The following is a 22373-nucleotide window of genomic DNA, read 5'->3' as shown; positions in this document are numbered from 1 at the left end:
CGGTTAGAATAAATGGTGGGGAAGCGCTACTATTTACATAAAAATTCAGGCCACTTCCTTCGAATTTCGGGCACGGCAGAAAAAGCGTCTCCCCTAACAATACGCTACAGCCGTTTTTCCTTTTTTGTACTCACGATGCTACCAGTCACTCAGGTTATTTGCGCTTTGGTTTTGGAAAGGTAAGCAAGATTTCAATGTCTGCAAACGTTTCAACGAAACCCAAGGCACCAATGCCTGGAAATGACGGGTCGGATGCGCCACAAACAGGGCCCAGCACATACTAATTCAACATTTAATATAAATTAACTGACACTGTATTAGCAGGGGCTGTTACTAACTTGTTCGTCCCTATATATTGTGTTATATTAGTCGTCGTGACCACTGACCGCTAATCGCCTCCTTAAAGCACCGCCACCACCGCTCAGAAAAAAAGCAGACACCCGCTACGCTCGAACAGAGTATATTTATCAGCAGTTGTACATCATAACGACACCCGCGCTCCTCGGCACCGGCGCGGCAGCCGGCCTCCCCCGCCCAATGCCCGCCGTCAGTGGCCGCACGCGTCACGCTCACTGGCACACAATCATAGATACAAGCTTCGTCGATTAAAATAAACACGGCGACAAGACCGGTGTAAGGAGCATACAAAAATAAGAGTCCCACACTCGCTCACACCCCGCGTCGATCGTTGACCAGCTACCGCATAGCCGGATTGCAGCATTGACGATACCCGAGACATTTTCCATTAACTGCACGATGACACCACACAGGTGGCGCTAGCTCCGCCACACGAACGTTGTAGGTGGCGCCACCAGTTGGCTGCCGGGCCGGCCGCTACTACGCCGCAGGCTGCCCCCGTTCGTCCGCAGTGACCGGTATGAAGTCCGCGGCCGAGCCGCACCGATAGTCGCGCCGCTCACGCCACGTAGAGCCGGTAGACGAGGGCGACCACGAGGGCGGCCACTATCGGTGCCACCCAGTTCATGGCTCCGCTGAAAGCAGTCCGAACCATGTTGAACAGGCCCAGCGCTCTGGGCTCGACGCTACAGCATTGGTGGGTTGGTGTAGAGAGACATTCGGGGACGGCTGCGACAGGAAATGGCGAGAAGAAAACATTTATGAAAATCCATAGAAAAGTCCTAGAACACACATAGAGACCTAAATAATGAATGAATAGGCATTTCGTACGGTAAATTGGAGAGTTTCACGAATATCCACAGCGCTGATTGCTCATCATTCACAAACGCTCATTTATGTGTCAGTGTGTGCGCATGTGTGAAGAAGAAAACACGATGCAGGAACACAAAAAGCGAATTCACCATGAGCTCCAATATCTGAGCGGCTTTTGTACGCTCTTATCACGTCCCGACAGCCATCTTCCGTCACTTTCAATAGTGTCTTCTGATAACTACCATGCTCGTGGCCTTGAATCCGATACCTGTCATCACACCTTTATATGTCCCACTATCAGCAGCCGGGGGGGGGGGGGGGGGCGGCGAGTCATACCCACGTCCAGACGTGAATCAATGACAGCTGGTGTAATCGATAAATCAATGAACAACACGTGTCGTAGATTGTGCACAGCCATCTAGAAGGAAATACCCATCACCAGAATATTTAGAAGTAATCTGTAGAGGACCCCCTCTCCATACAATCTGACCCGCTCGCCCTCCGCGGGGATGAAATCCTAACTTTCCGTCTGAGTCGGCTGACGACACGGCTCTCTGGGCGATACCCGGAGTCTCAGAGTGCCACCGCCGGTAGTGGCGGACGGTGGGGGATACCGCACCCGCCCAGCCAAATCCCCCATACACACCCAATCCCGAACATACGCCATCCATTGACAGATTATCAACGAATTTCTATATCTGATCCTCTGCTGGTAATAAATATAAATGTCAAGGAAACGTCCATTAGAGCGGCCTAACCGCGTTCCGTTTTTGTTTAGGAAAAATAATTTCACTTCTGGCATATAAAAGTGCGTTAAATCATCCTGGGAGTGATCCTCTAGCCACTGCGTCGCCCTTCTAGTGCCCCGTGGAGCCCTCTCTGTACCACGTGCAGACCCACCTGTGCCCAATGTCCCGCTCTGTGGATCTGCTCTCAGGTATCCTGTGGAGACTGTACCGGTGTCTGGTGTCCAGTGAAGCCCGTCAGTGTGCGTGGCGCTCTGTGTGTCTGTGGAGCCCTCTCTGTACCCTCTGGAGCCCTCTCGGCCGCCCCACCTCCCAGCCCCGCTCACCCGCTGGGCGCCGGGTCGCTGGACGACCACGTGAACACCTTCTCCTTGGTGTGCTGTTTGTCCTCCTGAAACAGGGGGCGCGGGCCGTGTCAGCTCCGTCGTGACTCACCCACTATCAGCCGCACACCGGCGTATCGCGCCCGGCTCCCCCACTTCAGACCAAAGTGGGGGCCGGGCCGCGGGCCGGGCCGGCAGAGGAGCGGCCTATCTGTGGCCGGAGACTGAGCGATCAACGGGCGCAGGAGGAGGGGCCGGGACGGACCAGGGAGGGTGGCCGGCACGGACCAGGGAGGGGTGGCCGGCACGGGGACAGCAGAAATGGTCCAGACGGGGACAGGAGGGACAGTCGGGACGAGTGCCGAGGTCAGCGGAGATGGCATGGCGCAGAACGCTGCCTACTGCCGATTGCCGACTGCCTGGCAGGTGCTGCATTTGAGGAAAAAACACACATTTGGCACCCCTGTCAGTTCCGTACAAAAGCTGGCTCCCTCCCAGCTCCGTAACCCGATCACTCGTGTAACCCGGTCCCTCGTGTACCCCGGTCAGTGGTGTACCCCGGTCAGTGGTGTGTCCCCGTCAGCTGCGTACCTCGGCGAGCTCGCCGATCTGGAACTCCTTCATCATCTCGCGGGCGTCGGTCGAGTGGCCCACGTCCTCAAAGTTTTCCGTGGCCACCTTCCCGGCCATGTCCTTGAGCACCTCCTCTCCGCCAGGGTGCTGCCGGAGCACAACGGGTACAACAGAGGTCACAAGGGGGCACACGAGGTAGCACGAGGTAGCACGAGGTCACATGAGGTCACACGAGGTCATATGAGGATACAAGAGGTCATGAGGGCACGCGAGGTCACACGAGGTCACACGAGGTCACAAGAGGTCACAGGAGGTGATGCAGTCGAATTCAGGTGCGATTATGTATAATGTGCCTCAGGAAATCAGGATTCCTCTATCTTCAAAGTACTCTACAAACCTATATAGAGAATTCGTATAGAAATTACTTTGAAAATACGATTAGCTCCAAAGGCGTGCTCCAATGGTGTAACGACAGTCCTGTTCCAAAAGACCCGTTTGCCATGTGCACTGCAAATTCCATATCCAGTGGTGTGGAATAGACGTGAACATTACTCTAACCCTCAATCACCACCGTAAAACGTGAACCCTCGTTTCCGTCTGTCAACACAAGGCAAAGGATTCGCATAAACCCATAAAAACACCCGTTTACACCAAGTTTACACAGATATGAATGTAACAGCACGCTGCTACGCCGGACCAATGTCTCAGACCACTGTCAGACCACTGGCTACGTCTGACCGATGTCTCAGACAGCAGAGGCTACGTCAAACTCATGTCTCTGACAACAGGCTGCTACCACAGCCGATGTCTGGGACAGCAGACGTCAGACGATGTCTGGGACAGCAGACGTCAGCCGATGTCTGGGACAGCAGACGTCAGCCGATGTCTGGGACAGCAGACGTCAGCCGATGTCTGGGACAGCAGACGTCAGCCGATGTCTGGGACAGCATACGTCAGCCGATGTCTGGGACAGCAGACGTCAGCCGATGTCTGGGACAGCAGGCGACAGCCGATGTCTGAGACAGCAGACGACAGCCGATGTCTGGGACAGCAGACGTCAGCCGATGTCTGGGACAGCAGACGTCAGCCGATGTCTGGGACAGCAGACGTCAGACGGATGTCTCGGACAGCAGACGTCAGCCGATGTCTGGGACAGTCGCCGCCTCACACGAGTGCGGCCCCAGTGCCAATAAACAGGCGGTGGTGTCGCGGCCATTTGCACACCGTAAACACGCCAGTGGGCCATCAGTCGGACAGCGTGACCCGGTCCCAGCTCGCGGTGGCAGGGCCCCGGGCGGCACAACAGGCCCTTAGAGGAAGTGGATCATCAACTTGGGTGGAACATTGCCCGGTGAAGCGTAAGAAGCCCTGAGCTCTAACAACGCCTTCAGCTTATGACAATCAGGTAAAATGAAATTGCAAAGAAGCTACAACAATGTCGAATGGTGATTCTAGCCCTGCGTTCGACATCTGGAAAATAAGGGATAATTATTCGGGATCACCGGTAATTATTTGGTATTGCAGGAACCATCGATGCAATAAGTCACATTTTTATATTGTTTTAGCTTCACTAATGGCTCTTTTGCTCGTTGTCATGTCCGTTGTGCACGGTGTCAGCCTAAAACACCGAATGATCCTGGTGGTCCCGGAAAATTATCCCTGATTAGGTATCCGGATGCCGAATGCACGCTAGGTATGAGGGCATCTTCTTCTGAAGCTACCAAATAAGTTCGAAGAAATAATTACGAGCGGCTAAAATTCGTGCCGACGTGACGCTGCGTTGCGTGTCTCGTCCCCATGTCAAACATGTTTGAAGTCGCCGCCATTATTATGAAACCAAACAAACGCTGGCGTTGGGCCATTCACGACAGAGGACGGCCAGCAGCTCGGGTGCCGCGCCGCCAGTGTTCTAAAATTGGATATTGGTTGGGTGTACCGATGAAGAAGAAGAAAAAATCCTAGGGTGAGAAAAAAGTAAATAACTGAAGTATTTTTGCAAAATGGTGTAATGCAAATTTTTATGCCAACTGATAAACCAGGATTTCATGTCAGGGTCTTGACAGGGTGTGGAACAAAAGGATGTGGGTGCATCAACTGTCAAGTGACATGTGAACTGGCTATTGGGAATACATGAAACTCTTTTCAGAGATGAAGTTAAGTCGGTCATTCATATTTTAGGGATGAAAATATTTTGCCAATTAGGTGTGATTTGCCACCAAAAAGTCTGAAAAATGTAACACTGCGCGCCGCACGGAGTGTAGGTGGGGAGGGCGGCGGGCAGAATTGGCCAGACGCGGGCCGTGACCTCGCTCAATGAGGATCCGGGTGCCGACCCCGTCTACGGGACATCAGCTGACCTCTGTTCGCCAGTGACCTCCGACCTGCTACTTATCGCGTCTGACTGGCAACATTCATTCAAAGGCGCGGTGAACACAATAGGAGCACTACCAGCCACGGACCAGCCATTCAACGACCGATCCTAACGCGGACAGTTCTTGCCGCCTTCTGTTCACCGCACTCCGCAGCAACCACACGAACTGCAGTAGACACTCGGAAGCGGATGTTTTCTGTTACATTCCCAGGACGCTCCATTGATGGATGAATCATAAACAGCTGAAATTCCCTAGCGCGCTAACGTAGTGATGGTTGAATGAAGCAAGAAAACTAGCATATTATGATTAGGCCGTTATCTAGTAAAAAAAAAAAATGCGGACGATTGATCAAATGTTGCTGAGTGGCATAACAGATGATGATACGTGTCTGGGGGGCGCCTTCTTTGACATATTCTGGCATTCAATGACCAGAATTTCCGAGCAGAAGTGATGCGGTCATGCCGAACGGACCGATCCTATAAATTGAGCTCGGTGTCTCGGCGCACGGCGCGGAGTCTGCCTAATCCGGCCACCACCCCCCCCTCCCCCTGCTCATCCTGCTGCGTCAGCATGACGACACGCCACGGGCCAACCGGCACTCAAGGTCGCCGCCCCCCGCGGCCGGCGCGAGCCCCTGCTCGGCGGCAGGGCGCGCGATTGGCCTCCAGGGTCACCGGCAGCGTACCGCGCGGCAGCCACCCGCGGAACGGGACGGAAATAGTGCGTCCTGGACCACCCGACAGGTTCCTCCCCAACGGGTACAGGTGCTGGCTGGTTTGACAGATTTCGCTGGGATTGGGAAAGACGGCGTGAAACTTGGCGAATGAAAGTTGCAGTGAGATGACAAAAATCGCAAGCGATTTAAGGGATGACATCTGGAGGCAATACGGAGCTCTCGACAAGATTCCCCGGCATCTTAGCTAGAAAATGAAGAAACGACGATGTGTCGGCAACAGCCCGCGGTTCGAAAAGCAGGGGTTTTCGCCTTTGAGGGGGCGCTGTTGCAGGGTTGCCCCATTCCACACTGCCGAATGACGGCGGAGTCGAGCATCATTCAAACTGGAATCCAGTTTCAGCGAGGTGCCCCGCCACATCCCATCACCGCCCCGATGTGGGACAGTTCTGGTAATGCCACCTTCCGATACCTGCGGCCGGTTTCATAAAAAGGCGTAAAATACGACTGGCGCCAGACATGTGCGTGGATCCGAGAAAATCGATCTGGGATGTGATTCCACGGATTCTGATCTCGGATCCGATGGGATCACACATAGATCCAGCTGTCTGATTTATTAAATGATACATCTGGATCATAGATCAGAGTCTGATTCTCTACATGAGATCCAGTGAGACATAGTCAGACCTCTCGATACGGACCTCTGTGTCAGGATCCATGGAATTGATCCCAGATCAATTTCTCGTATCAGATGGTATCAGACATAGATCCATCATCCAGCCCTGATTTATTGAGAGATACATCTAGATCATATACCCGAATCTAATTTTGTACATGAGATCCAGTGAGACATAGACCTCTGTATACAGTGTCCTGATTTTCGTGAATTTGGGTGGAAACCCACACCTGAACAGACTCTCTTTGCGACGTCCCGCAATGCCAAACGACGTCCCTGACAGATAAAAGTCGACAGGTATATCGAACACCAAAAGCAAACTAACAAAAAGAAATATCACATCTGTGGCCTAAAAACACGGCTATGCAAAATGACAATAAATATATCCCAAGGCCTCACAAACCCACTCTTATACTCAGCTCCCCTTTCCTACGCCGCTGGCCAACTGCCGCAACAGTAAACAACGCGGTTTTATTTTCGTTTTCTGTGCGTCAGATATGGATAGTTTTTTTTCCTTTACCATGTGAAGGTAATAGCTGCCATATGAAGGAGGAAAGATGTCGGAATAAAGGGATCTGAGGACGTCGTTTTCCACTTTTCAGTTTTAGTAACTGTGCAGTGTATAGATAGAAATTAATCATGTGAATATATTGCTTCGACATTTATCTATAAGCACACAACATACCTTTTGTATCAAATCACTGTAACATATTTAATTATTTTTTCCCCTCAGAAGGTCACAGTGACGGGGTTACGCTGCCCCTTGAACATGCCCTTCAAAAGTAGTTAATTTTGCATATGTTGATAGTGGTTGGGGAAAAAGTTTGTGTTTATTTTGTTTGAATTAAAATAAAATTACCGAATTTCAACCGTTTTAATTACAGTAGGTCGTCCTTGGCTTAAAAATACACGCAATGTTGGGGACGTCGATTGACCTTGTCATTCCCAGTTAATCGACGTCGGTACAAAACTGAAAAGTGCACAATGATTTCACATTTTTTCCAGCCAAGAAAAATTCAGCGTCTACCTTGGAGTTTTCTTAAAGGGACCCTCCCACCTTAACATTAGATTTGAGTTGAGATAGCCAAAATGGGGTCCCTGGCTCACAATTACCGGTTTCGGCACTCACAACATCGAGAAATGCCTTAAATCGGAAATATTGAATTTCAAAATTGCAGCATTTTGATTCAGAGGGGCTAATGCTTAGGAATACCCCTCTGAATGTGTGACGTCAGCGCAGATATCTAACGATTTTTAAATGTTTGACTAAAACGTTTTGTAGCACGCGGTGGTATATGCTATTTGCGCGCAACATCTGCCGCAAACGCCGCACTTCTAAAATAAAGTCGCTAGAAACAACGGAGATCCCAAAAAAGTAAACAAAAGTAAAAGTCTAATATTTTGAAAACCGGTGAATATTTTTCGGTGAAATTTGGTAGATATTTGTTTACGTTCTTTCTGAACCGAGCGACATCACTTTCATGCCAATTCATAAACTTTTTTGAAGGTGGGAGGGTCCCTTTAATTGAATTTCATAACAGGAAGCTATGGGAATTAATTTTCCGAACTGTATTCCATCTCTTTGTTTGGACGTCTGTTTTTTTACGTCACTCCTCTTGCTCGATATAATGTCCGACCCCCACCGGACACGATTTGGTAGCCGAGGTCTGTGACGTCAGCCGGGCGTGAAGTTTTCCCTTCACCATAGGCTTCACACACAAACCGGCCGAAGTTCATGCCAGGATAGCCCGGCTTGAAAGTGCAAAAATGATTAAATTTTGCCCTCAATAGATTCATTGCTTCATTTTATAACTAAAAACGTCCGTTATTAGGACTCAATGAAGGTAAAAAGTACTCAAAATCGAAGTTCAAGAAGATGCTGTCCGAGCACAATCTGGTAACATCACGTGACCTCTTTTAAGCAGAATGTATATAATTCAAGGATGTTATTACACGATTGCTGCCTAAAACATCATAAATAATACGCTTGTAACATTTATTGCTTCTGTTTAAGTCATAACATTGCAAAACGCAAAGTTTATCATGGAAGTCACGTGACCAAAGGTATAGCAGGGGTTGGGACAAGCACTCAAAGGATTTCAAGTTTTTTAATTAAATTATATAAGTTTCATGATGAAATTGAAAGAATGTATTTTTTCCTAATGAAATACAAATTTCCGTATGTAAAATATTTTCCTTATGGGCGAAATTCTCCATATAAGAAATGTCAGTGACGTCACCAGGGCTTTACTGGGCTTTACTCAAAACATCGGACCTACCTGTTTCTTATAGGTATCTTGATAATGTCCCTCTTATGGCGTCAATATTTAGTGATAGCCGCTGGCTCTTGGGCTGATTTTTGTTGAAGCATATTTGTTGACTGTTTTGTACGATCATGGACAAGAACTAAACTTCAAAGTGTTGTTTTGGTGTTTGTGGTGAACAATTGAATTTTGTATTGTACTAGGGGTAAACTGGCATTGCTTTGTGTCTATATATCATTTGAGGTGCCTTGAGGTGCTATTAGTCAAAATTGCTAGTAAAAATCGCTAATTTTAGGAGATTTAAGGGATCTTCAGTGGCCTAGGCTCCGCACCGATATCGACGTCCTTTTGAAATAGTGACGTCCTTGCGGCTTCAATCACACTCTCCGAAAAATCAATTTCAGGACACTGTCTGTATACGGTATCGGGGAGACCGGGGCAGCGTTTCACGGCCGCGCGCAGCGGTGGAAACACAATTTCAAATGTTGTGCATGGTGGGATCCACTCAGATATAGATCCATGTTCTCGGTTTATCGACAGATCCTATGAGACCATAGATCCAGGATATAATAGGTATATTTCCTGCGGGCTCCCGTGGGATCATAGATCGCAAGTTATCCTTTGCTTTGATATCCACTGAGATCATAGGCCCATCACGCGGATCATGGACATGTCTGATTAGCGAAGTCTCTGCTGAACGCAAACAGATCGTGGTCATCTGACTCCCAATGATCACATTTTACAGTTAAAATCAAACCAAATCATCCCGCATGCCCTTCAATCCTAATGAAACCACCCATTTCCTGAGGGTCTAGTTTCTCAGGGTGTAAAATACACCTTGGTGTAAAATACTCTCAAGCTCTATGAAATCGGCCGCCGCCCCAGCGATCTTTGACTCGGACAATACAAGAAAGGAGACTGGAAATCCTGCCCTCCTTGAATACACTAGAGGCTAGCAAAAGACGATACTAACTAAGAGGAAAAACAAACGCGCTCAGATTTTTTAGGGGGCAAACGTACCATTCATAAATGAAATACCTAAGCATGGCTCATTAACAAAGCTGATAGTAGCTAGGTATATTCCTGTACGCTTCTAACCCTGGCAGGCGTTACGTTCCTTTTATTTTCATACACATGGCTGCAAAGCGGCCAAGTGGCCCCTAGCCGAGTAATTTGATCGATTATAGCCCATCTAGATAATATGTATTTCTATTTGGGCGGAAAGCAGAGCTTTGATACCTTTCCGTGTAGTGGCACTAGTAATGACAAATAATTAGACTTGCCATTTGATTCACTTGTGTCGATTACCGCCCAGGTGTGGCGGCCAATTTGCCCATGGCCGGCCAATCTGCCTCCAGCTGTTAGCTGTTAGGGCCGCCCAGCTGTGAGTCTCCGACCGAGTGCACCCCGCCCCGCTCCAACGGACCCAACCGGACCGGGGCTGTCGAGACGCTACTCGCCTTACCAAGAAGCCGCAGGTTATCAACGAACCGGCATATGTACCCACACGAAACCCTGGATGGAACGCGACTGCATCCGGTGAGACTGCTTATGCACGACACGATATCGGATCGCCGTATTACGTTGCATTACGTACTTCTAGTCAATAGGTTACTACATGTCAATCATATGCATTTCGATATAAAGACAGAGATAAACAAATGAGGATTGGCGCCCGTTGCACTGTAATAGTGTAATACCCTGTGCCTTGTACCACTGCATAACAAAAAGTGCAGTAAAGAAAAGGCATGCGTTTCTTAACCATCAGCCACAAAAAAAAATTGAGGGCAGCATCACCAGCGGCCACAGCAGTCACGGTATGAATGGATGGACGGTGGACATGACATTTCAACGCCCAATCTCCCTCATACCTAGCATGCTGGGGGAAACTTTATTGACGCCCTCCCCCTTGAACGCGGCGTTAACCCCTCTCCCGGCGTTCACCCACCTCGTCGAGGAACTTGGTGACGTTGTAGACCCTGTCGTGGATGACCATCCAGACGTCCTTGTCGCTGGCGTGCTCCTCCACCTCCTTCAGCGAGTAGACCTTCATCTCGGCCGGCATGGTGGCGGCAGCGGGGCGGCGCTCCTGCGGACACTGAACACCCGGCGGCGCGTGCGTCACAGCCAGTCCAGTCAGCCGGATCCGGCGAGTGGCACAGCTCCGGCGCCGCTGTCACACACAGCTCGGACGTCCCGCGCGGCCGACTGAGACCCGGGTTGGTCAGTGGTCACACCGGCGCGGCAGGTCGGCGGGAGCGGACTGCGGAGCGGGGACGGGCGCGCCGGGCGGACGACGGAGCGGCAGTGAGCCGCGCCGGCCGCCGCGGCGCACCCCCCCCCCCCTCCCCGGCCGGGGAGGGGAGGGGGACAAAAGAGGGCGGTGGCGCCGCCATCGGCTCAGCACTTCAGCAGCCAGTCACGCCGGCGCGCCGCACCCAAAGGCCATACAAGTCATGCATCCATGCACTGTCCAGTCCAATATCCATCCACGGATGGAAAGAGGGATGGCGTTGGAATCATTTTAGGTGCCTATCGGACCTCCGGCCTCTCGACCTCTAGGCTTGAGCTTTGCTTATTCAGGTCAATGACAAGTGTCGAGAAAATCGGGACCAACTGTAACTTCTAGAAGTGAGATCTTATGGCCTCCATTGATTTCAGAAGAGAGCTCACAAGTCAATGCTTATAATTGGGTCAAAGCCATGTTTTCTGGGCGGGTAAAAAAATGACCGGTTTGAAGCTAATTTTGCCGTGATCCGCGCAGGCGCGTAACCACCACTGGGGACACTGGGGACCGGTCCCCAGTAGCTTTTGGGTTACTGGGGACCGTCCCCAGTAAAACCGACGACCTCCTCAATTTGCTTAAATAGCCAAATATTGTCTCTAAATCGACGTGAAGAGTCGATTTGTCTTCTGTTGACTACATCTAAATCGATGTAGTCAACATAAGACAAAACTATGGATGTTTTGTTTAGCCCTCGCCCGGGTGGGCCTTTCAAGTTTCAGCCAGCTTCGCCATGGGGGGAGGGGGCTTTTTGGCCACACTGCAGATCATCTCGGAAAGTAAGCAATTTAGAAAGACGCATTAAAAAGCAATAGATAGCTCGCTGCGTATGTTTCAGAATTACGCTTATTTTTGATTAGGTCATCGCTGAGGTCACTGGAGGTCACCAAAGGTAAAATTTTCACAAACTTTTGTTCCCAATTTTGACAGCTTTTCACAAATCGGCGCATAAGTCGGGAACCAATAGAGCTTCAATGCGGCGGGGAAGCGCATTCAATAGCTCTTTTAAAGGCCTTTCTGATCAATGTCCTCAGATTTGACCTAAGGTCAACGGTTTAGCCTCCAGGTTGGCGTTTTTGCGGGATAGGTTTTTGTATAATAACTTTTGCCTCCAAATGACGCTGATTTTACGGCATCGCGTTCGTCTCGTTGAGACGCGTCGAATAAATTATAAGTCTGGAAATATTGAACTCTGGTCATGGTCACGGAAAAGGTCATGTTGCATGTCATTCGGTTAGTATTGTTGAGCTGAACACATTCATCGTGTTTTCAGCGCTCTAGCATATTTCTACCTAAAGTTATGGTAAAAAACTCATGGAGATGTTTCATGGCCTGAGATGACCTCAAGGGCATACAGTTGTACACAGTTGCAATTAACCGGTTCAGTGTGCCATTTTTACCTGTGTCACTGTGTTTCAATGTGTCTTCGGCCTTAAGATCATTTCAATTTTCTCCCATTGACTTATGGGAGAAAATTGGAAAATTGGAAAATGGAGAGCTCGCAAAATTGACCTGACTTTAGGTCACCGATGTGAAGACTTAAGAGATATACGAATTCTTCACATTGATTTCCTCATGCTAAAGCTCGAGTTTCAAACTTTTGGAATGTTGACTGTAGGAATGACAGTCGCATAGTTTTTTAGAGGCATGGTTACTTTACTTGACCTGGTGACCTGACCTCAGGTGACCTGGGGTCAAAATCTTCACACATGATGCGAAATTGAGGCATCATAAGCTATTCCAAGTTTCGCGGCGGTGCGAGCGGCGGTTTCCCTTAAACGCGCAAAAAATGGCAGGTGTGTCCAAAAACGCCCCCCCCCCCCTCCCCCACTCGGGCGAAGGCTGATCCTGAAATATAAATTTTGGTCTTCGCAGCCCTCCATGTGGTCCCCAGTGACTTCGGCCTCGTGGTTACGCGCCTGGATCCGCGCTTTTACGCGAGTTATTTACGCTAGCACCTGCTGCCCCAACATGTACGATAATTAAATTGATACATGCGATGTTTTGTGAAAGACCTGTCATCTTTTAATTTGATGCATTGGAAATGCAGAAAAACAAGAGTTACGGTCAGGTTTGGAGTTTCAGTAAACTTGGTCATTGTGTCAGCAATGGGGTCTGGTAGGTGGGGGCAATGGCCCTGCCTGGTGCCCATAAAGGTGGTACGACCCCGAAAGACCTGCCGACCACTGCAATGGAGCTACAGCGCCGCGGAAAAGCGCATTCCATAGCTCTTCCAACACTCTTTCGGCAACATGTGCTCAGATTTGACCTCAGGTCAACGATTTAGCCTTCAGAGGGCAATAGCTCTAAAAAGAGCCTTTTTCATGGAAAAGTTTCCGGTAATAGCTTTTGTGTTTTGACTCAAGGGGGCCACCACATTACTTTTGCCAGCATTGTGTTCCTCTTGTTGAGACACATCCAATGAACTATAAATTGACCTTGAAAGGTCATTTTGAAAATCTGACCTCAGATCAAGGTCATGACTTGACCAGAAAGGGTCATGTTGCATATCAGTCAATCTGTATTGTCGAGCTGAACAAATCTGATGCTTTCACCGCTCTAGCTCATTTCTAAGTTAAAGGAAATAGTTCACTTTTTAACATGGGTTTTGAACTGGAATAGCAGTTCCGTAGCTTGGGCTGAGACGAGCATAAATCAGGAGCTTTTACAGCCCAACGATCACCCTAGGCAAAGATATTCTATTTCTCGTCCCGAAAAAGGTGTCTTGCGTTGAGGATGTGTGCCTTGCATATATTTCCATCCAGTATGAAAAGAGCATGGGTCCCGAAAATTATTCAGAAACTAGAGAAATTATCTACGAGAACTCTAGAGAAATTCTCGTTCTGATCAATTAGGACATTCAGGGGAACATTATCAGATCGAGCAGTTCGCCCAAATGCCGGTGGCTGCGATAATTTCTCTGTTTCTGAAGAATTTTCGGGACCCATGCTCTTTTCATACTGGATCGCTTGTGCCTTACAGAAACTGAAAAGTTCTTCCTATATCAAAAGATAGAAAAAAAAATCTTTTGTTATAAAAAGGTTTTATTTTCTTTGCTGATTATTTTGAACATAAAAAATAATAAATCGTTGCAAAAAAAAATAATTTCGTGAAAGTGAACTATTTCCTTTAAAGTAAAAAAACTAATGGTGACCTTTCACGACCTGAGATATGATCTCAGGGTCACACGAAATTATTAATACAGCATTTCCATGCTACAGTATTAAAAACTACAGTATTATATCTGCCTGTTATAACTTGCTCAGCTGATCATCATTATGATTTACCACAGAAATACCTACACACAGTCTACACTTCAAATCACTTGAAGTCTTCACATCAAGTGACTTTATTCACTTGAAATTTACCTTTCCTACCGTAGGCAGATAATGTAGTAGCAGCACTAAACAAACATTTTTATTGAGCTACAATTGCCAACAAAGATAACTGAAATCACAAAACCACTTGATAAAACTGACCCGTTGGGTTTCCTCACTCAGCACCATGCCCGACGAGGGAGGTGTGGAATGAGAAGAAAACCATGTCATCGAACAGACGTGCCAGCCCCATGGTGGCAATGGGGGAATTAATTACATCGGCTTAGTGTTTTTTGGGAAGTTTGGCTCTGTACTTGGTACGGTAAATATTTTATATATGTGGAGTCATAAGCATGTAAATATACAATATTGATATGTGTCAAAATTCAACACATCCTTCTCCGCACCACTCCCCGACTGGAAAAAATGCACGCTTTCGTCGAGAACTCGAGCGTAGTTGGGCGTTTGCGCCGAAAATTTTCGGCGTACTTCGGCGTAAATCGACGGCTTGCGCCGAAATTTTCGGCGTACTTCGGCGTAAATCGCGAAAAAAAAACGTCCGGGGGGAGGCACCAACCCCCTCGGCCGGCGAGGGTTAAATGTCTTCGGGAGTTAAACATCTTAAATATCACTTATCTTGTCTCGTGTTCGTCTCAGGGTATTTAAGTCATGTTCAGTGAACCTGATTGCGACTCTCCCACGGCGGGAACAGTTCAACGATCCAGAGTGAGGTTATGGATTGTCGGATCCCCTAGTTCAGATAACGTATGCTATCGTGTGCGTATTGACCGTTGTGATTCCTGTATTTCCGGCGTGTGGTTTGTGAGCGGACGCTTGCAATCGGTCCCGCGTGGCCTGGTATCTGCCCGATCCCATCGGCCGTGCTTGCACCACGCCTGTTGAAGGCCCCGTCAGGCGTCAGTCACCGGCTGGGCACTACTGCTGATCAGAGCCGGGCAACAAAATAAAGGTTACGTTATGGAACATGCCAGTGAGTTTGTGAGTTAGGAGATTTTGTGATAGCGAACCCTGGTGCTCGGTCCCGCATGGCCTGCTGATGTCTTTTGTCTGCCCGATCCCGTCGACCGTGCCAACAACCGTCTGTAGACAGTAGTCACTGGAAGACAGTCACACACACACGCCAGCCCCCCCCCCCCCTCGACGAAAAGTACGTGGCTACAGCCTGCAGCCATCAGTAAGCCTTGAAAATTTTCGGCGCATGAAGCATGGCTTGGTAAAATAATTTCGGCGCATAAACCATTGCGCCGAAATTTCGGCGCATCACCTCCGCCCAAGCCGCCCAAGGCCCTAAAACATAAGGTTGGACGAAGTTTTCTACCAAAAATGTACTAGAATAGCGTACGAGTCAAAGCTATTTCCGTTGTTTCTTTACAAATATGTCGCAAACAGGCTTTTTCTGTAATAAATCATTATTTCGAAGTTAAGCAACCAGTTGCTATAAATTCGATAAGCAAACACTTATTTTCTATATAAAAGTCTTGACGCATCGACAACCAGTGAGGCCGTCGAGTGTCACGTGAACTGGATTCTGCAAGGAAAGGGTAAGGCAGCTGTGTCGGAGATTCTGCATTGTGCAGCCTCCTACGGGTACAAGGGATTCAAAGTCACTGTCCCTGCTGAAACAGCTGAGCTAGTACTGCATGCGGATAAGTGGCCCAATCATGTAGCCGTGCGGAAATATTTCCGTCCGAAGGGAGCTGTGAAGTCAGTGCCCTTAGCTACCCGTCATAGTGCCATTTCTCGCAGTGCCAGTCTGGGTAATCTAATGGTCAGTGTGTAAAGATCCTATGCGGCTCATCCTATCACTGATTGTCATGCTCAACGTCTGCTCTTACAATTGCAACTCATTGAAAAATTCCGTTGTTGATATTAAAGAGCTTTGTGATAGAAATGATGTCATATTCTTGCAGGAAACTTGGTTGTGCAAATTTGAACTATCCATGGTCAATCGTATTCACCCTGACTTTCTTGGTATGGGTGTCTCAGCTGTTAATTCGTCAAATACCTTACTGAGAGGTAGACCTTACGGTGGAGTTGCTATCCTATGGAAAAAGTGTTTGCAGAGCTGCGTCAAAGTTAAAGTGATTGATGAACGTATTATGGAAATGTTAATTTCGACTGATGCTGGCATTGTAGCTCTTTACAATGTCTATTTGCCAACAGACTACCGTGACTCTGATAGCTATGACCGGTTCTGCATGGTCCTTGGACAGTTAGCTTGTATTATAGACACCACATTTACAAAAACCCAATATATTGGAGTAATTGGGGACTGTAATGCCAATGCTCATGGCTCAGTGTTCTTTAATGAGCTGGAAGAGTTTTGTACAGAAAATGGACTAGTAGTGTCTGATGTGCTATTATTGGGATTAACTAAGGACACTTACACGTTTGTAAGTGGGTCTCATGGAACCTGTTCTTGGTTGGATCACTGTATCTGTAGCCCATGCCTGCATTCCATTATTTGTGATTTATCTATTAAATACGATGCTTGTCTCTCCGACCATATTCCATTTGTTGTAAAGCTTGGAATCTCTCCCTCTTCCTTCACTCAAGTTACACAAGTAACATTTCGTTCAAAGGTTGACTGGGGTAGTGCCACTAATCAGCAGGTTGCTGATTATAATGATTTAGTTCGAAATAAAATGGAGCTGTTGATTGCCGTAATAAGAGATCTCGAAGCTTCTTGCACTAGTGACTGCGAGCACGACTCTCACATTAATGATGTTACCAGATGCTTTGATAACTTTGCTCAGACACTTCACGATTGTGCTTTTGAATGTTTCGAGCATGTAAATAAGAACTGCCGTCACCCAAGGGCTGTAGCTGGATGGAATGACCTGCTTAAAAATAAGCACAATGCTGCTCGTGTTGCATTCCTTAGGTGGAGGTCATGCGGCTCACCGGCTGCGGGCCAGGAAGCTGCTCAAATGAGAACAAGCCGCCTTGCGTTTAAATATGCTTACCGGAAACACAGAAGAGAGCAAACTGCTCTTAAAGCTAATAAGCTAGCTGTTTCTTTCTTTAACAAAGACCAAAGGCAGTTCTGGGCTCTAGTTAGGAAGAGGTTAGGTGGTGGTACCCCTGTTCCTCCTAGTTTTGGCAATGTCTGCGGAAGTAATGATATTGCTAACATGTGGGCCAAACACTTTGAAGAGCTGCTCAATGATGCTAGTTGTACTAGTGATGCTGCTCTACTTGCTCAGCTCATTCAAGCACCCATGGTAGAGGTCCCTCCTGTAACTACGGATGACATCTGCAGAGCAGTAGGGAAACTCAAAAGAGGGAAATCAGGTGGGTGGGATCATTTGACAGCTGAGCATTTTCATTCCCTTCAGCCTGACTTGCTTAATGTCATGTCGATCCTATTTAACAGTTGCCTCAACCATGGAAGAATACCGCATGCTTTGACTTTTTCACTGCTAATTCCTTTGATCAAGGATAAGAACGGAACAATTGATGATACTTCAAATTATAGAGCTATTGCCCTCTCCACCACAATTTCAAAGATTCTGGAACTTATTTTAGTGGAGCGCTTACAGCCGTATTTGCAAACGAACGATGCTCAGTTTGGATTTAAGCCAGGGAGCTCAACCACACATGCAGCCCTTGTTCTGAAAGAAACGGTCCACTTTTACACAAAACAGGGAAGTCCTGTATATGCTTGTTTTTTAGATGCAAGCAAAGCGTTTGATCGAGTTTGTCATTCGAAGCTTTTCCAAATTCTAGCTGGAAGAGGAGCACCTTTGCCTTATCTTAAACTTCTTATTCGATGGTACAGGTCGCAAAAAATGGGAGTCCAATGGGCTGATAGTGTGTCGTCTTCTTTCTCTGTTACAAATGGTGTCCGACAGGGTGGAAACTTATCTCCACTGTTATTTAGTGTTTATATTGATGAGCTCCTTGAGAGTTTGAGGGCAATGAATGTTGGCTGTCATATTGATGGTCAGCCTGTGAATGCTCTGGCTTACGCAGACGATATTGTCCTGCTCTCGCCATCGAGGGGAGGGCTGCAGAAATTAGTAAACAAGTGCGAAGAGTTTGCACTGTCCAGGGACCTGAAATTCAATGTAAAGAAAACTGTATGCATGGAATTCTCTCCGCATCGCTCATACCCATCAGCTCACTTGTCGGACTCAAAGCCACCGGTCATAACTCTCAGAGGCGGTAACCTTAGCTGGGTTAATCAGTTTAGATACTTGGGTCACATAATTGATAATAAGCTTGGCGATGGCTCTGACATGCGTAGGATCAAACGTACCTTATATTATAATACAAATATGCTTATTTCTCTTGTTGGAGATGCCTACAAGGGAATTCAGGTGAAGTTGTTTCGCTCATATTGTGCAAATATGTATGGCTGTGAGCTCTGGGATATGATGAGTGATAAGAAGGCCTTTCGTGAACTATGTGTTGCTTATCACTCTTGCATCAAGAAATTAGTAGGTGTACCTAAATCGTCAAGGAATCATCCACTATGCCAGGCACTGTCCATTCTGCCTTGCAAAATGTATGTGGCGTATAGGCAGTTTCTGTTTTACATACGACTATTATCATGTGATAATGCTATCATACGCACTATGTTTGATGGTGAGGTTGGCAGAACAGGCATTATGGCTACCTTGCATGGTGCCATTCGCCGTGAATACCGTCTCATGCAGCTGGATCTGAGCTCTGTGAGTCATGCTGATGTGTCAAATGTTTTTAGCTCAGCGCTCAAACGCATAGTCGAAAATGGTTAGCCTGTGAACACGAACGAGCTGGAATGTTCAGTGTCTCTCTGTGGTATGTATTTGTGTTGGTGACTGTCTGTATTTGTGTTATGTGCCTCTGATGGCATGAAATAAACGGTATTATTATTATTATTATTAAAAGCCTAGCTTATATAGTCCAACTCTAGTTGAATAATCAAGTAGCTACTAAATTTTCCAGATGTGACACATATTGCGCACTTCAGACAAGTGCGTTGCTAAGGCGTTGCTAAGGACTCTTTCGCATGTTTTGCTGCGAAGTTTTTGTTATGAAGTGAGGGAAGTGAGATGGACAGGCTATTTGATATTTTTTTCTGGTTTTCTAGGACCGTCGCAATTATTTAACTTGACATACTTTTCTTGCTTTTTATCCGAGGCTTTTTCAATAATTGGTAGATTCTTTCGTGGAAATAAAAGGGCCAGCAGGCCACATGGGTAAATGCAAGTCGACTGATAGTGAAATAAAAGGTAGAAGTGTCTGTTCCATTAGAAATTTAATGTGATGTGATGGAACATGAAGCAACAAGATCAGACGCAAGAACCACCAAATAAGAACCCAGAACCAGCAAGCGCTATGCCATCAAGAGCAGCCATGGTAACGTTTGATTAGCTTTCAGAAAACCTTGGAACTAGACGCCAGACGGTGAGCAATCAAGAGATCTTACAAGACCAGTAGTTACTTGAAAACGAGAGCCGCCAGGAAAATCAGTAGATACTTCAATGGCAACACATTTCAACATCTGTCATCTATCTAGCAATGATTTGCACCAGCGAGGTGCTTATGCTATCATTGTGTTTTGTGTCTGTATCCCTAACTGCTTAAAGAAATATTTGTCAATAAATAAACAAACAAATAATGCGTCTTTTTCTACTGAAAGTAAGTCCTCCAAGTGGCAAGGGATGAATAATAGAAGGTACCTAATTAATTGCCATCTATTCATTCAATTCATAAATCATAGGCAATTCAGGGCATCGATCGGCAGCGCCCTTACTGCATGGCACTGCAGATCGTCCATGGGTTTCTTGATGACTCCGACTCTGACTCAGACTTTCAAACATCAACTCTGACTTTGATTTCAAATGTCGGCTCTGACCGACTCCGACTCCACAGCCCTAGCAGGTCTGCAGAGGCAATGGATTTTTGGTGACTCCGACTCCGCCTCTGGCTTTCAAAATCGACGACTCTGACTCTGGTCAGAACTGTCGACTCGGACCGACTACAACTCCGACTACGGAACCCTGAAAGGTCTGCGGAGGGGATCGAATTTCGGTGACTGACTCAGACTCCAGCTTATAAAATCGACTCTGACTCCGACTCGACGACTCAGGTCAGAACTGTCAACTCCGACCGACTTCATGACTCCGACTCCGGAGCCCTACTGGCAGCTATCACGCCAGGGAGCTGCAAATCACATGTTCCGTGGCGGTTTATGGCATTAAAGTCGATAATGCGGATGAATCGCACTATGAAACACCCTTATTGGCTGCAAGAACCACGAAAGCTAGCGCATCACCACTGGAAAACGTGACAAGATATCGATTAATTGGCCCTGGATTTGGATAAATAACATGTTAAAGATCATATTAGCACACATTTACATTATCATCTATCTCAAGGTTGCCCTCCAGGCGGCTCTAAACTATGGCAATTTCCCTATCTTCAACATGTAAATGCCCTCGGGCGTCCTCGTGGTGACGTAGGCATGGGAGTGCCAGTCAGGCCCATGTCGTCCCCTATCTCTCTGCGTGTCCACTAACACGAATGACGTCACGCATGTGGGCGGAGCTATGGGCGGAGCCTAACGCACGCGGCAGTCCAAGCCGCCATATTTGAAATATATTTTAATAGAATCTTGCCGATATTTTGGGTGAAGTCAATTTATATGGATAGCTTGGTGACAGTTTAGCTATACGAATAATAATTTATTATGGATGTGCGTATATTCAGCTTGGAATTGCAATAAAAGTTCCGCACCGCATAGATTCGAACTCGGGACCTTTGGAATACTGCGCGGGCACGCTAACCACTACACTACCGCGACCGCGCGGCGGCCGGCGGCAGGGAGGCTGCGGAGACATAGGGGGACATTTTACGCTTTTGTGAAAAAAGCAAAAGATTTAGCGAAAAACATGTAATAGATAACTTGCAGAAAATTGTCTGCTCTTTCAGATAAGATACTTAGGTTTGATATATCTTGTGCAGACTTCATTCTACAGTGCTTCGAAAATCGCTCATTTACATGGGGATTGAACGGGGCTTCGAGACTTGACTCCAAATGACGTCACGAGCTGACGTCACGAAAAGGTAGAATCGCCGGACGACCCTACCTGGTATATAGGGCCTTGGTGCCAGTTTGGTAGGAACTAGACTTCGACGCCCCCTGCCTCCGCCGAGAACTTCAGCGTAGTGGAGGCATTTTTTCCAGTCGGGCACCACTCCACTCACCAGCAGTGGCACCAATCACCGTAAAAAATAACACAGCACAGGCAGCCGCACACATACCTGAATGATATGTCGAACAATCAGCTTACCTTTGTTTCTAACTAAAAATAAATTCAAATTACGACTCTGACTCGTCGCCGGATGAAATCTCCGTTCCTTCTTTCCTTCCTTGCGTCACTCGAAACACTCAAGCCTGACACGCCTTGCCAATGACCATTTCCCACAACTGTTCAGTTGAATTTGTGTTTCGCAATATAAACCAATCCGCAACAAAACCTCTCCGTGAACGTGTGCGAATGGAAGTCGAAGAGCACGAAACACATGAGCAAGCACATGAGGATAAACTTGCTCGATCATGGCCTGCATGATACGTTTCTGATGTAGAACACCGCCACCAAATGATTAATTTCGAGAAATAATGTTTCATCATTATACTAAAACAGGAGATCCGCCGATCCATTTACTAAAGACGTCATGGTTGGATCATCATTGATCAATAATTACTATTTCATTAAATATATAAATAAAAAGCCATTCTGCAAGATAGCACAATCGGCACAATCTCTAAGGTCATTCATTCATTATGCATACATACTCAGTCGTGCTTTTTGAGGGCTGCGGCAATTTCAATACAAATTGTATCTGTCCTAGAACGTCATGCTGTACAAATAAGAAGTCAATGATTAGCTGGATCTTATTATTATCTAAAATTCATTCAACTCCAAAACCCATTTAACGTCTTCAGATGGGCTCGGCTCGG

General features: G+C 47.2%; 1 protein-coding gene across 2 annotated transcripts; it reads right to left on the bottom strand.

The window, feature by feature from the left end:
* Positions 1-444: 444 nt before the first annotated feature.
* On the bottom strand, positions 445-21990 carry LOC122378803 (cytochrome b5-like). Of its 2 annotated transcripts, none has more exons than XM_043360309.1 (5): positions 21703-21990; positions 10746-10895; positions 2831-2959; positions 2243-2307; positions 445-992 (listed from the first exon to the last, which is right to left on the bottom strand). In XM_043360309.1, exons 2-5 carry the CDS (start codon positions 10860-10862, stop codon positions 917-919), a joined length of 387 nt encoding a protein of 128 aa, XP_043216244.1. In that variant the 5' UTR covers positions 10863-10895; positions 21703-21990; the 3' UTR covers positions 445-916. The 2 variants fall into 2 exon arrangements, with proteins under 2 accessions (XP_043216244.1, XP_043216245.1); XM_043360310.1 differs by having other exon boundaries at positions 21617-21705.
* Between the last annotated feature and the right edge of the window lie 383 nt (positions 21991-22373).

This window comes from Amphibalanus amphitrite, unplaced genomic scaffold, assembly GCF_019059575.1.
Source record: "Amphibalanus amphitrite isolate SeventyFive unplaced genomic scaffold, NRLGWU_Aamphi_draft 000065F_arrow, whole genome shotgun sequence".
In the NCBI taxonomy this organism is placed as follows: Eukaryota; Metazoa; Arthropoda; class Thecostraca; order Balanomorpha; family Balanidae; genus Amphibalanus; species Amphibalanus amphitrite.
Note: the sequence above shows the minus strand (reverse complement) of the source record. Positions and strands in the feature narration are given on the sequence as shown.